Source organism: Lonchura striata, chromosome 9 (assembly GCF_046129695.1).
Source record: "Lonchura striata isolate bLonStr1 chromosome 9, bLonStr1.mat, whole genome shotgun sequence".
In the NCBI taxonomy this organism is placed as follows: Eukaryota; Metazoa; Chordata; class Aves; order Passeriformes; family Estrildidae; genus Lonchura; species Lonchura striata.
The window spans coordinates 3,154,365-3,169,432 of NC_134611.1; the positions used below are offsets into that span (position 1 = coordinate 3,154,365).

Consider the following 15,068-nt stretch of genomic DNA (forward strand, 5'->3'; position numbering starts at 1 on the left):
ACAGAGACTGAAATCCTCTCTCTTGGAGCCTTGCTGCAGAGCAGTCCTTCAAATGAAGGAATTTTTGCCTGGTGGGATTAAGGAAGTGCCTGGATGATGACAGCTCTGTCATTTAAGACTGGTTGTCCTTTTACTTCCAAATTGCTGGGCTCTGGCATCTCTGCAGCTGTGGCTGGTGGCTCACCCCAAGCTGGGGGATTTGCCTAGATAAGGGAAGATTTGTCTAGCTAAGGGAAGGTTTTTGATTTTTGATTTTTGATTTTTGGGTTCTGGCTGTCCCAGCACAGCTTTTTGCTGAGGAATGACCCAGAGGAGAGCGTGCCCTGCTCCGTGGGCTGGCTGGTGTTTCTGATCCTGGGATGGATGCTGACCCGTGCTGGGCTCCTCGAGCCTGCTGTGGGATGTGCTGGAGCTGAGCCCACACTTGGCTCTGCTGTGGGTCTGGGTTGCTGCTGACGGGTGAGGAAGGGCTCTGAGCCCCTTCCCTCCATGGTTCCTGCCTGCAGAGCCTGAGATCCACCGGGATCTGAACATTTGTCATCCAAGGGAAGCAAGGGATCCTTGAGTAAGGGACCCTCTAGCTGGTGGTGGCTCATGGGTCACAGAGGTTTGGGGTCTGCAGCCCCGGCGTGAGAGGGGACACAGCCCCTGTTCTGGCCAGCTCTGAGGCTTCTCAGTAATTAGGATGACTAACGAGCCTAGCAGAGCAAGCAGCTTGGGGGATGCAGAGAGCTGGCTCTGCTCCTGCAGGGAGCTGATCCAGCTGAAAACTAACCTGGTGGAGGAAAGAAATTGGAGAATCCTAGAACCTTAGAATGGTTTGGGTTGGAAGGGACCTTAATGCTCATCTCGTTCCATGGGCAGGGACAACTTCCAATATCCCAGGGTGCTCCAAGCCCTGTCCAGCCTGCCCTTGGACACTGCCAGGGATGCAGGGGCAGCCACAGCTGCTCTGGGCACCCTGTGCCAGGGCCTGCCCACCCTCACAGGGAAGAATTTCTTCTTAAGGGCTGGGTGAAGGGCAGGAGAGGGTGGCAGAAGGTGCCACTGCTCTTAGTGTGACATGGCACATCTGCTTGGCCCCGTGAGGGCTGTACTGCCTTGTGAGTGCTTCCCAAATCAGGTCAGTGGTCCAAGGAAAACCACAGCCTGTTTGCCAGAGCCCTTCGGGGTGGAGGCCTGGCTGACGTGTGCAGGCAGGATCTTGACCCTGATTTTTGGGAGAGGTGCCTCCTTTTCCTCCTTCCTGCACCCCTGCCCTCCTCTGCTGCCAAAACCACCCAGCTGCGATGTCACCGTCACAACACAGTGGCTGCCTGGGAAGGCAGATATTTGCAACCCCGAAATATCCCCAGGACAGGCTCTTGTGTGATGGGAGACAGTTACCATGGAAACCTCCTTCAAATAAAAAAAAAAAAAAGAAAAAAAAAGAAAGAAAAAAACCCGAAATTTAAAGCAGCCCTTGTAGCTCAGAGGAACTGTAGACCTTATTATGGGTTTTGGCAACCCCCCTTTTTCTTTTATTTGCTCCAGCTAAAAGCTCCAGGAGACAAGGCAATTAATTTGGCATCCCAAGGGGAGCGAGAGAGCGAGGGTACAGTGCTGGGAACCAGTTTCCCTGGCTGGCAGGCAGGAACTTCCCGTGCCACTGCCCCACAGCCACCAAACACCCTCCTCTCATGGGGCTGCTCCAACCCAGAGGAAGGAGCAGGGTAGTTTTTTTAGAAGAGGTGGCTTAAGGATTAAAAGACCCTTTCTATAGGTCCATGCATGGAGTGTTTGGGAGGGGATGGGGTGAGTGGAGGGCTCAGGGCACTGCAGGAGGGCTGAGGATGCAGAAAAGCACTGCGGGTTGAGGCTCCAGCACGGGGATGGGTGGCTCAGCATGGGCTGCAGGGGGCTTGTCCTGAGGAGGGTGGCAGGAGGAGGCAGTGCAAGAAGGGCATAGCATGGCAGGGAGGCTCCTGTGTGGATCAGTGTGAGAACTCAAAATGTCTCTCAGACATTTTTAGAGGTTCCAGGCCTTGGTCAGAAGCATTTTAGACCCTGGCAGGCAGCTGCAAACAGCTGTGATTTTGAGTTTGAGCCATGGAATGAGTTACCAACTTTGAAGGTAGAACAAGCAGTCACAAAGGGTATAGTAGAAGTAGCTACAAAGTAGAGGGGAAAATTTTTTAGTATTGTACAGGGGGGTTTAGCACCTGTACAGGGGGGTTTTTACTTTGTACATGGGGGTCAGAAGTTTTAAGATGGAGGAAAGTGGGCTGATCCTGTTCTTCCTCCTTCTTCTTCCTTGCCTCCATGTTCTTGGTGATGTTGGCACTCATGGATTGGTTTAGAGTAGAAAAGCACCATTTAATATAGGTAGTAGGTATTAGGGGAAAACTGTAAACATGTAATACGTAATATATCATATAAAAGAGAGCAGCAGCCCTGGGCAGGGGGAGAGAAGAAGAAGACAGCAGATAGAGAGGATGTCAGGGTGTGTGTGTGCCTCTGCCTGAGCTGTGAGCAAACCAAAGCATCCCAAGAAGAAAATCTTTTAGATAACTTGCAATAAACTGTCTTGAGACCAAACAACAAGAGGCTGCGGAGTTTTTCTTTGGAAGCTCGGGTTGGAGGAGAGACTTTTCCACCACACGAGACGCCAGACCAAGCCCGGGGTTCTCACAGATCAGGTGAGTTGAGCTGAGTGGCTTTGGTAGGAAAGGGGGATGCTTGGCAGGAGAGACAGCCCGCTCCCAAATTTTCCTGCCAGCCTCTACAGTGCAGCAGTGGCTGCAGGGTGTGGAAATTGCTGCTGTGCTCTCGGCCCATTTGCTACCCTAATGATGTCCCCAGTGTCTGCAGCCTCTGGGAAATCTCCTGTTTGGACTGGAGAGGCTGCTGTGCCTCCCACCACCCTGGGCTGGCCCCAAGCTCCCCCAGGCTCTGCTTTCCCAGTGGTGGTTGTGCCATGCAGGGCTGTTCTGCCATCCCAGTGCTGCACCTCCCAACCTTTCCTGAACTGCTGAGGCAGAAATAGCTGGGCTCTGTCTTTTTTGCCTCTTTGGGAGAGCTCTGGAGAGGAGCAGCGAGGGGACTCGAGTGCTGTCATGCTGCTGTGGTGTTGCTGGCTTTCCTGCTGGTCAAGGGGGCAAGCCAGGAGTTTGTCTTTGCAGATATGATATGTATGGCCTGACAATCTGGGGGGAGTTAGAAATGTCTGCAAGGATCCCACCCCATCTCATGCCAAGGTGCAGCTTCAGTGGCCTGAGATGTGTGTCCAAGCATCTGCAAGCAAGGCAGTGCCTGAAACATCCTTCCAGGGAAAAAGGAAACCAGTTTTATTAGTTTTTCAGCAGGAGTTGCTCTCTTCAGGGTCTGCTGTGGTGCTGTGCTCAGAGTTGGTGGGCAGGACAAGTAGCTTATCCCCCTCCATGGATGGTGGAAGGGGAGTCAACCTTGGACTTGGGTTGGTTTCCACAGCTTTTATTGTCATGTTTCTGCCTTTTTGTGCTTGCAGAGTAAGGCACATCTCTGGTTAACCCTGGAGGACTCAGCCCCAGCCCCAGCATGCCCCACAGTCCATCCATGCTGTGGCACACACTGGGAGAAAGGGGTGTCCTGCAGGAGCTGGGGGCTGAGTGGGGGATGTGGAGGCTCCTGGGAAGTGGTGCTCATCTCCCCGTGGGATGGTGGTGGGATGGGTCTGACCTTATTGTAATTAAAGCTCAGGGCTGGGTCTTCCCAGCTTTCACAGGCTGGGGAAGGAAGGCAGTGTGGATGTGAAGCCACCGTGCCAGCAGCAGGGAGGTACCAGGGTAATGGAGGGAGGGCAGGAAAAGAGGGACCATGAGGAGGGAGGAGAGGCACAGTGCCAGGAGGCAGCAAACAACTGAAGGAGCCACACAGAAGCCAAGGGGCATGAGGAGCAGTGGTGGCAGAGCCACTCGCTGTGGGTGTGACCCACAGCATCTTTGGTGGCTCCTTGAAGTTGCCCGCAGAGGCTGGTGCAGTGACCTTTGGAGTGAAGCACAGCAGGAATTAATGGCTGGTTTCACACCAGGTGGCAGCATCCAGGTCCTGGGAATAGCACTGCAAGAGACATGGCTGTGTGGTCACTGGGTTTCTGGCCAAGAAAAAGGGGAGATGCCAGGAAGAAACAGCAGGAGGAAGTGGCAGGCTGGCCTGTTGAGCCCTGGACTCAGCAGCAGCCAGAACTGGCAGGGTTAAGGCAAATGCAGGAGTGTGCAGTTACTGGTGCTCAGAGTCCAGCAGGGCTCTTTGCTCTTGAGACACTGAAAACGCAGCTGACTCCTCATCTTGATTTGATTTTGTTTGCTGCTCGTTTGCTAAAATGAGCTCCTGCTTCTCTGGTGCAGGAGGAAGAGACAGCAGCCCCTTGCTTAGAAGCTCCCTGGCCATGATCATGGGAGTGCTGTCCTGGCTAGGGCAACTCTTTTGTGCTTGGCTGGACTGAAGCACCCTGATTCCATCCCCTTTTTTCTGGCCATCTCCAATTTCAAATTTCAGCACTGGACCAAAAGCATGAAATAGATTTTCCTTCCTTTTTTCCCCCCACGTAAATGCAAGGGAACTTCCTGCCTATGGTTGTGACGTTGGGATTCCCACTTCCCTGCCAAGGGTGCGAGCGCTGTGTGAAAAGACAGGCAGGTAAATACAGAAATACAGGCAGGGCTGTGCTGCTGTGTGAGGGCACCCGAGCTGATGGGTGCTGAAACCCAAAGCAGTGTTACATAATTCGGACTGCAATGCAGAAGCTCTTCCTTAATTTTTAATTATCCGGTTGCCGTGCGTACGTGGTGCTCAGCTCCAAGCCCGTCACACGTGCGAAGGGCCTTGGCTGGTGACGGTGACAGGAAAGCCTTCCCTGGTGCTCCTGTCCCTGGTGGCATGGCAGGAAGACATGGGTCCCCATGGCACTGAGCTGTGGTGGCTGGGCAGGAGGCTCTGCACCCACCCTGGGGACTCAGGGGAGAAGGTTTGTGTGCAGGTCTCCAAAGGCCTTAGAGGTTTCTCTGGTCCACAGTGGTGGAGAAATGGAAGGCACCACGGTCATTTTACATCCTGTAGAGCCCCAGCTGCCTCTCAGGGTGGGTTTGTTGGGGTGTAGGAGAAACTGTGGAGGAGTTGTTGCAGACCTCTGCTGTGAAGAACCATTTCTTCCCCTCCCTGTTTCTCTCCCTCTTTCAAATCCCCATTCTGCACTTTCTCTCCTTCCTACAAAGGCGGCTGCCTCAGAGCAGCTTAGGCTTCAAAGTTCCCAAAATAACAAAGGTTAAAATAAATTAAAAAAGAAGAAAAAAAAAAAAGAAAAGTCTTTGCCAGAAGATCAAGTCAGTGCCCCACTTGCACCTGGGCTCAGAGCTTCAAAGCAGCTGCAAGGAACCCCCATGATTTCCATGGTCAGGTTCTCAATGCCTGTGGTCCTGCCTTCACCCTCCTGCAGTGGCAGGAGATTTTGTAGTAGCCAGGATGAGGCTGCAGGTGACTGGAAGGGGTGGAGGGTCCTGCAGCTTTCATTGTCTGTGGGGGCAATTGGAGAAAGTCTCTTGGGGAGGAGGAGGTTGTGGTGGGCAGAGCTGTGTAGGTGAGGTGGGTGCCCCAGAGCTCTGTCTCCTGGCCAGGCAGGTGGGCAAACAGCTCCTCTGTGCCCACTGTGTGCTTTGTGCCTCTGCTGGCTCTGCTGATTTATACAGATCATCAATATGACAATTATATACACCTGCAAATTTAATTACCTCCATTTTCATCAGGTGGTGACAGATTTATGCCTCTATTCAGTTCCTGTAAATCTCAAGGAAGCTTGACTAGACCCAAAAGTCTTCCCATTCTTTGCTGTGCACTGGCTGGTCTTTGGCCATCTTGACAAGCTCTTCTTTCAAGAGTGATAAATTCAAGATGCACGGTTAACTTTTTCATCTTCTACATCTTTCTTATTTTTTTTTCCTCTCTCATTCTGCCTTTCCCATCTTTCAAAGCCTCCCCACAAAATGGAGCTTGAAATCATGTCAGAGCTCCTAAGCACCAAAGAGTTTATGTTGTTAGGAAGAGTTGGGATGTTTAGAAGGCAGGCCTGCCTTCTCCATGCCTTCCTCTGAGACCAGCATTGCTCCCTCCAGGGCAGGGGGAGGAAGAGGAGGATCACCTCTTGGAAAAGCTGTTGGCCTAGCTGTGGACAGGTGTCAGAATCTGAGGTATTGATGATTCCCAGATTGTAGAAAGTCTCTGTCTGTCAGCCCCCTGCCAAGGAAGCCATAATTGGTCTGTGCTGGTTCCAAGGTTGTTTATTCTGTTTATCTCTCACATGTTCTGCTGCCCTGCCCAGCTCTGTCCTGCAGGGCAGCGTGTGGGGCTCTGCCCTCAGTGGGATGTGACAAACATTAAATACCAGAAACTCCCTGGGCTGGATTTACAATAACGTGCCAATATCTGTCACCTACGTTGGACAGTGTGTCCCCAGCCTAAACCAACAGAAAAATGCCAACACCACAGTGAAACATGGAGGGCATGAAGAAGGAGAAAAAGGACAAGACACACCCAATTTCCTCCACCTTGTCCCCTTTGGACCCCTCATCTAGAATCCTAAAATTTTACTTTTGCACCCGTGCCACACTTAATTATTACTTATATCACACACTCAGAGCTTGTAATTCATCCTGTAGGATTGCAAACTCTTTTCCATGGACAGAGATCACAGACAGTGTCTCTGGGGGCTCTGTCCAGGGGGGTTCCTGACCCCTGCCAGGGTCCCAGACCTGCCAGGACAGCCAGAGGAAAGCCCTGGATTCCCACAGACAGGAGAGCAGACAAGGTTGTTTTGCTCCTGTTTCACTCCCTGGGAGGGCCATCCCATGTCTCAGGAAACAACAGGTCGTGGCTCTCGCCTCAGGGGAGGTGAGGAACAAGTAGCTGTGCTTGTTCCCTGTGCTGAGCACAGAAATGCCAAAATGACATCTAATTTCCCTGACCTCTCAGCCTTGGCACAACGAGCACTCACCCAGGTGAGTGTGTAGGAGTGAGCTGAAGGTCACCCTTGGGGTGCAGCGCCTGTGGTCACTGTGGAGCATCCCCCCCACGTCCCCTGCTGGTCCCACCACCACTGCCTGACCTCCCCTGTACGATATGCTCTGATGCCTTGCTAAGTGCCTGGCAGATGGGCTGGAGTGGCCAGCCATTCCCTTCCCTGCCAGTCCGTGATGGATATAAATAGTCCTTTGCCTCTCCGTGGAAATCGCTGGCTGGCTTGTAAAGCTGAAGGGAATCTTGGCAAGTATCTTGAGGCTGCAGGGTCTGACAGCACAGATTTGGGGTTTGGAAAGGGGGAGTTACTGGCTGGGTGTTAAGAGGATCACTTCTGTCACTAGGAGGGACCTGCCCTGGGGTCCCCCCTCCTTCCATAGGGCCGTGCCTGGGGGAGCAGAGGGTCCCAACCATTCCCAAATGGATGCAGGATGCATCCTTGAATGGTGGTCTGGGTAACACAAAGATGGCTTTGCAGTCACTCTTGCACCCCAAGACACTGGGCAGCATGGGGGTAGTGGGTTGTTGTCCCTTGGCATCTGCAGCCAGCACTGATTATTGAGAAAAAAAAGGTTGAAACTGCAGGATATCTATATAGGGTCCTTTCCCTGTGCCCAGGTCTGTGCTGCAGGGATTTCTCAACCTAGGATGTGCCTCTGGGCTCTCTGGCTCAATAGCTGCTGGTAGCTCTGTCTTCCCTGAATTCAGTACCTTTTGTAGTGCTTTCACACTTTATGGTGGATGAAAAAGAACCTTTTGTTGGTTTTTACATTTGTAAATCCTAGCAAAATGAGAAACAGCGAATTGCCTTTCCCACTGCTCCACAGGCATGGTGGCTTTACAGGCTTTTCTCATGTCCTCACCCTGTTGTTTGGTTCCTTTACTGAGGAGTCCTAACACAGTTGTTTTCTCCTCTTCACAAAGCCATTTACAATATCTCATCTTCCTTGTACCCCTCCTCCAAACCTTCCAAGCTTTGCCTCCTGCCTTTCGAGATGGTTGACCTGAATATCACTTGCAGGATTCCAGATCAGCTTGCTTTCACCAAGGTTGAGTTTCACCTGCCCACTTCCTTGCCCGCTTTCCTCCTGCATTTCTCAGCTTTAGCTTTGAGAGGAATAAATTTAGCCTTGGTGACCAACTTTGTCATTCGCCTCCTCTTCCAGAGTGTTTCTGAGCAGCCAAGGTCCTGACAAAGATCTCCGTGGGGCTTCTTGGTAACCTCCTTTCATCATGGAAACTAAACCCTTACTCCTCCCCCACCTGGTGGGCTTCAAGATGACTTTTCTTCTTATCCCAGCACCACTTTGGTGCTTTGGGAAACTTTGAGGTGGATTTTGACAAGAACTCCTTGAAACGTGTCTGTCAATTTGGATCACCCTTACCTACTGGCTTACATTGTTGGGTGACCTGTATTTACTGATGCACCTACAGGTTCCTCTAACAAAGTGTCCAGGGCACAAGCAGAATTTACTGGTCTTTAATTTCCTTGATGCACAACAGCTTTTATAAGAAATTGGAGTTTCTTCTGGCAGGTTCTTCTTCTCGAGTTGCTCACCCTTTTGGAGTGGCTGCGTTGATGGAGTTCTCTAGGTGAGCACCATCTGAGCCCAGGGGTTTGTGCCCTCCTTCTCGCTGATTTGCTGCGAGACAATGTAGCCAGGGCAGTAATTTTCCATGGCTGATTGGGATCCTCTCCATCATTTGGACCCTTTCCACGGAGACCTGATTTTCCCTTTGGAAGAGGTGACGTGACAGCATTGCAGGGTGAGATATCAACTACAGATGTGGTCCTTTCTGGGGTTTTTATATCAGCATGTCATCTTGGAAGTGTATTAATGAATTCTCCTTATTTTGCTTTTGCTCCCTGTCGTGGCTGGGCGTTTGGGTTCCTTTGAACATGACCGTGTCACCTGAGTGTTGGACCAGGAGGAGGATTTGCCTCTCCTCCCACATTTCCTCTGCAGCTCACAGGACAGATGGGAGCAAAGCAACAAGAAAGGAGTGAAAATGAAACACCAGCGAAATGTCCCAACCTGCTCGTTGTTTTTCCCCCAGCTTTAGGTCAAAACTGAGAAAGGAGAATAACCTTGGAGGGGAAGTGGGGCAGGTGCGGTCGGGCACGCCCTCGGGCTTGCGGGGAAGAGCGGGGCAGGGTGGCTGTCACCTTGTAAGGTCAGCAGCTGCAGAGCAAACCCCACCAATGATGGATCAGTGTCCTCTGCTCAAAACCTGCTGTGCAGCTCAGCGTCACGCCCCGAGTGATGGAGGGTTTGTTGCTGAAGAAAGGGAGGGGTTAGGGCTCTGGCATATTTGGGACTGAAGTCCCGGTTCAAGGCTAAAGCGTGGCACAGCTTTGGGATGTAACTCCCTGGTGACCTTCCCAAAAGCAAAGGTGCCCTGCATTCCAAGGAGGAGCCTGGCTGGCTGCCAGCCATGCTGTGGCACCTCATGGCTTCACGTGTACCAGCCTCACTCACAGGCAGCGTGGTGGGGTGATGTCTGTGACCTAGCCTGGGAGTGCCTCCAGGGAGATCACCACTGCCTTCTCCTCCAACCTTTATGTTCTCCCATATCTATGAGTCTTTTGGAGATTTTCCCCCAGGGGCCCTCTGCCACGATGCAGGTTCCTAATATATACAGTGAGGCTAATGTTTGCTGGTATGGAAAAGCTGGATTGTCTTGAAAAGGCAGAATGACCTGCAGAATGAGCTGCTTTTCCTACCTGAGACTGGAGACAGGAAAAAATGCAAATGAAATATGGGTAGTCAGTGATGAATATGAATTTTTAAAGCAGGTCCATAAAAACATTGATAGTATCCCATGAATTATCTGTCACTGAAACCCTGGAAGTATAAATGAGTTAAGTATCAAGATAAGCATTTTGACATCTGAATTGGTAGAAATCAAGGCTCGAGGTCCCAAAAGAGAGAGCAAATGACTCATGGTGGGAAGGTCTCCTGAGTCACTTCAGGCATTGGAGACCCTGGGAGGAGTGCAAGGCTTGATTTAGCTGAGTTCAAGCCCTTTAAAGCATGTGATGTGTGTGGTTTAGGCATGGAGCAAAAGCCTTAGCTAATGGGGAACTTAAATTAAAACACAGTCAGGTTCCGGATGGAAAATGAGGCAGGTTTAAATGTTAACGAGGAAATACAAGTCCAAGTCAAAATCTGTGCTTGGCTGTACCAAATGAATCTGTGGAGACCAGCATTATGACAGAGTTCATTTGACTTATTGGAGGCATCTATTAGTGCAAAACGCTTCCAAATGGAGAGGAAAATTGTTTTGCTGGGTTTTTTTAACAAAATGCTGATGTGAGTTTTTAAGAAGAGCTGTTCTGCTTGTGTGCCACCATGCCAGGTCTCAGTGGGGTGATGAGGACATGGGAATAGGTCCAGGTCAGCACCAGGCTCATGATTTTGATGTTTCACCAGCTCATGTGCAGAACTGCGCTGTGACAGAGGTGCTGCCTCCCAAAATCAGGAGGACATGGGAGGACTCCAGAAGGACTGGGTTTGCTTTGCGTGGGACAGCTGTCCCAAGGGAAATGAGGCTGTCTGGGATAAGAACAAAACAAGTATAGATCCACACACCTCCAGCACCTTCAGTCTGGTTTTTTGTCCTCTCCTCAAGCTGCTCCTGTAGAACCTTTCTGCCTCCCCTAGCAGATGGTCTGGGAGGAGAGCAGCCGTGGCAGTTCTCTTAAAAGCATCAGCTGGGGCCTTTGGAGGCTGCTGCTCCTGCAGATATGAAGGACCTGGGCCACGTTTGATACCAGGTGAATGTGGCACAGCCTAATTAGTGGCCTCCTACTGTTATTAACCTCTGACTCAGACAGGCTATTTTTTAACAGAGGTGCAAGAAGTTAATACTAGTGCTAATGGCTTCCTATCCAAGGCCTTAATGAAAGCCATGCAGGGACCAGGTTTTTCATCAAGATCTTTCAAACTTTGAACTTGAAATTATCCTCTCCCCACACCACTTTTTTTTTAAATTTTTGCCTTTCTGCCCACTTTTCTGCCTCCTCTGGGACATCCTGGTCCCAGTGTACAAACTGGTCAGCGGGGTTGGCGCCTCCAGCTCCGTAGCAGAGCTGACACCCTACAACATCCAGATAAATCATCCCAGTTGGCTACATGGGTCACTGTGGCATCTCCCACCAGGTGGGGAGATGTCTGCCTGGGGAGCAAGACAAAGGGAAAAGTGAAATCTGTTGGACTGGGAGAAGAGAGAGTAAAGAGATGCTGTGTTAGGGAGGAAGCTTGGTCTTGATCTTGTCATGGTCTTGCTTAAACCAAACTCCAAGAGAGCTTCATTGATGCAGCAAAGCATTTATAGGTGGAAATTTTTCAGGTAGAAATGGAGTAGGATAGAGGCAGCTGAGGTGTTGCCAAGACACTTGAGGAAGGGAGGAGAAGGTCCAAGGCTGAGCTCTCTCATCCAGGCACTGCCTCGAGAGCCTCTGCCAGGGCAGGAGCAGAGATGGTGGAGCAGCCTTGTCCTGCAGGGTGATGGAAGGCTCATAGCCTGCCAGTTTGGGGTGATGGCAGTGGATCTATTTCTGGGGTGTTTATCTCTTGCACTTCTGACCTACGTGCAATGCAGCTGCAGGGTCATGTCCTGATGTCTGGTGAAAGAGAATAACGTGCTCAGGCTCTGTGGCTGGATTGTGCTCTTCTAAAACAAGAATCCATTTTTTATTGAAATGTATTTTTCTTTAAAAAAAAATAAGCCTGTTTAAATAAATTTGAAATTATGACAACCTATTTTAAAGCTTAAATTTACTATAATCTATTAATCATTTAAATAACTTCCATCAAGGATTTCTTCTCAAATATTAATGAGCTGAAGGGTGCTGCTTTTACAATGATATGTCAGATCAGGGGGAAAACATCTCTAACTCTAGCTTTCTAAATGTCACAATGTCACATACTTAGTATCTATTATTTTCACTCTTTACAATGGAGCAAATGCTGGTATTTACATTTTTTCCAAATGTCAGTATGTTGAGTTCCTGCTGTGCATGAAAGTTCTTGCCTTAATTACCCATAATTTCACATTAGCAGGCAGGTGCAGGGAGAGTGTTTTCTTCCATTTGAGCTGGTTCATACGAAGTTGAGAAGCCGTGGGGAGCTGGGAAAGCAGGCAAGCTTGATTTCTCCTCTCAGTCCATGAATAAAGACCATGTGGGAGAGGAGGAGATCTGCTGCTTCAAATCCTCCTGGCTCCCAGGACTGGCTTTTCAAAGGGGATCCGTGTCCCTAAACGCACAGCTCAGCAGTTAGAGGGAATTCCAAAAGTGCTTCTGGCTTCCTGGTGACTTAACTCTGGGTTTTGCTTCCCGTCAGCGTGGTGGAGTGCTCAGCATCCCTGTGCTGGGGACACTCCAAGTGCACTGATCACTGCCAGAACCACGGCCCGTGCTGAGCACAAACAATCTGCCAGGTCACTTGCTGTGGCTAATGTTTCTTTTGATTAATCAAATCAGTTTGGGAGGATGAACCTTGTTCCTGATGCAGATTTTGCCCCCCTCCCCACCTCCCCCGGCAGCCAGCTCACTTAAGGCAGCCTAATGAAATTAATTAACAGCAAATTTAAAATGTTGTTTTTCAGCGCTGTAATTGAATTCCAGTTTTCATTTGAAGGCAGCATGAAACAAGCAAAATAAAGATGATAATTTGCAAAGCGAGACGGGCGCCTTCCCATTGCCATCAATGGGGCAGATACAGGTGGGAAAGCTGTGCCTCAGTGGGAAGCTCGTTGTGTTTTTTCTGGTCATCCCAACAAAATCTGCTATTTTCACAAAAAAATAGCTAACAGGCAAATGGCAGGCTTGAGCTGATGGCTGAGATTGAGGTGGTGTGAGATGATGGTCAAGCTGATCTGGTCTGAGGGGGACACACTGATTAAAACAGTGCCCATCTCTCCTAGGGAGAGGTGCTGGTGTTACCCTGTCTTTGGCTGAGACCCAGCTGTAGGATGTCCCTGAAATTTTGGAGCCAGCCAGGTGAATTAGGTTTGATTTGGCATTTAGTGTCCTGGAGCACGTCTTCCCTCAGCTGCTCTTTCTGCCTGGGTGTCCTCTATGTCCACGACAGCCCAGCTTTGTCCACCTGTCTCACTGCCCCAGACTCTGGAATTAAAGGTACTCAGGGAAAATAGGGTTGGGCAGAAGCTGCAGGTACCTCTGCAGGTCTCTGGGCTAAGACCTGGGTGGAGAGCTGTAGAAAATGGCTGAAAACTGAAAACCTCTGAAATCACAGCCTGGTTCACGTTTCACTGTTCACAAAGGATGGTAAATATTTTGTCTGCAATAATTTGTGATGTGGTCCCAGTGATCCCATGAAGCTGCTGTCCTGTACCCTGTGTTCCCAATGTCTGAAGCTGTGTTTAACACGGAGTGTGTGAGTGACACCTGCCCAAATTAGAGCTGGAACAACACTGCTGGATCACTGCTGTCAGTAAGGGCTGTCTTCCTGCACCCTAACTGTATTTTTGGAGAGGCCCACATCTGGATTATACCCAGAAATATGGTTTTACTCCCATTTAGCCCTTCAGGTTGTGGATTATGTAGGGGCAGCCATGATGCTGGCAGGAGGCGACTGGTGGGCGTGCATCCTTTGGTCCCTCCGCCCATTTTTTTGGGAAGAGGTGAACATCTCCCATGAAGCCTCTGCTCCCCATCTCCCCCTTGACCAGCTTTGCTCTTGCAGAGATCTCAGGCAACACGGATGACATCCCGCTGGTGCGCTGGCGGCAGCAGTGGCTGGAGAACGGCACGTTGCTCTTCCACATCCACCACCAGGACGGGGCCCCCAACCTGCCTGGCTTCGACCCCACCGAGGAACCCCAGACTGAGTCAGCAGAGGAGGAGCTGAGGATCCTTCACATCTCTGTCATGGTATGTGATGGGAAGGCAGCCCCTGTTTCGTTGTCCAGAAGCCTGTGAAAAATGTAGTGGCTTTTGAAAAGCCGTTTATTTCCCCATCTGGCTCCAGCTGCCCTAGGATGGGGAACTGTGCCCACCTTTGGGGTGGTTAGGATGCCTGTGCACCCCGCTGAGTGCCTTCACAGGCTGCTTTAAAGCTCTCCCTTAGTTTGCATCGCTTTGAAAATACATTTGTGGAGAGCTTTTATCCCCAGGGTTCTGTGCTGTGAAGGTCTCACCCACGTTAACCCGGGGTTAATTCCCATGGACTCGTCAGGAGCCCTTTGCCCTGTGCAGGGTGCCTCTGCCCTCTGCCCTGTGTGTCACAGTGCCACCAGGCACTGTCACCACCACTCTTATCAGCGTCGCAGCCCCATGGTTTCATGTGTCGAGGTCGCACTGCAATACTCCACTCAGCTACACAGAGAGGTTTTAAAGACAGAGGAGAAATCTGTAGGCTGGGGGAAAATCTGTGGTGTGTTGTTTTTGTTTTTTGGTTGGTTTTTTTTTTTTTTTTTTTTTTTGTTGGAAAAAAAACTTGAAGAATCCTACAATTTTTTGTGCCACTGGAAGATAATTAGCTGGAGACAATGTGTTGCCGAGGCTGCAAACAGGCTGTTCAGCGGTGTCTACCCTAATAAGAGCTTCAATTGCTCTTCCAGATTGCAGCCCCAGGCCAGGTTTCTCCTCCATCATTTGTGCTTGATTAGTCTGAGGGAAAAAAAAATTGTTTGCAAAGCCACTCCCAAAAACATCTTGCACCGTTATCTCAATTTTACTGTCTGTTCCCAGCTGCTCCTAAGAGGGTGCATCACCTCTGGAGAGGCTGGCCCCACTGTGGTCTCGATCATCTTGGGCACTGCTGTGTCCCAAAATTAAGGCAGAAGTGCCTGGATGAAGATTTGTTATTGAGCTGATGAAAAGGATGTCTGCAGCTCACTGCTGTCATACCAAAATGTGCAAATGCAGATTGAGTCCTCCTCTGCCCCTTTTCCCCCATCACTCTCAGCTCTGTTCCGACAGCATCCTTATTTCCTGACAAATAGAGCCTGGCTTTTGTGCCAGGAGTCAGGCTCATGCGGCGTTTTCAAGGCTGATTTCCTTTTTTTTTTGC

General features: G+C 50.3%; 1 protein-coding gene across 2 annotated transcripts in view; it reads left to right on the plus strand.

Annotated features, from left to right (window-relative positions):
• The window catches only part of ASTN1 (astrotactin 1), a 56,912-nt gene that overhangs the window by 8,233 nt on the left and 33,611 nt on the right, over window positions 1-15,068 (plus strand). For both annotated transcript variants that reach the window (XM_021545972.2, XM_021545973.3), the window contains exon 2: window positions 13,740-13,927. In XM_021545972.2, coding sequence (XP_021401647.1) covers window positions 13,740-13,927 — 188 coding nt within the window. The remainder of the gene's footprint in view (window positions 1-13,739; window positions 13,928-15,068) is intronic.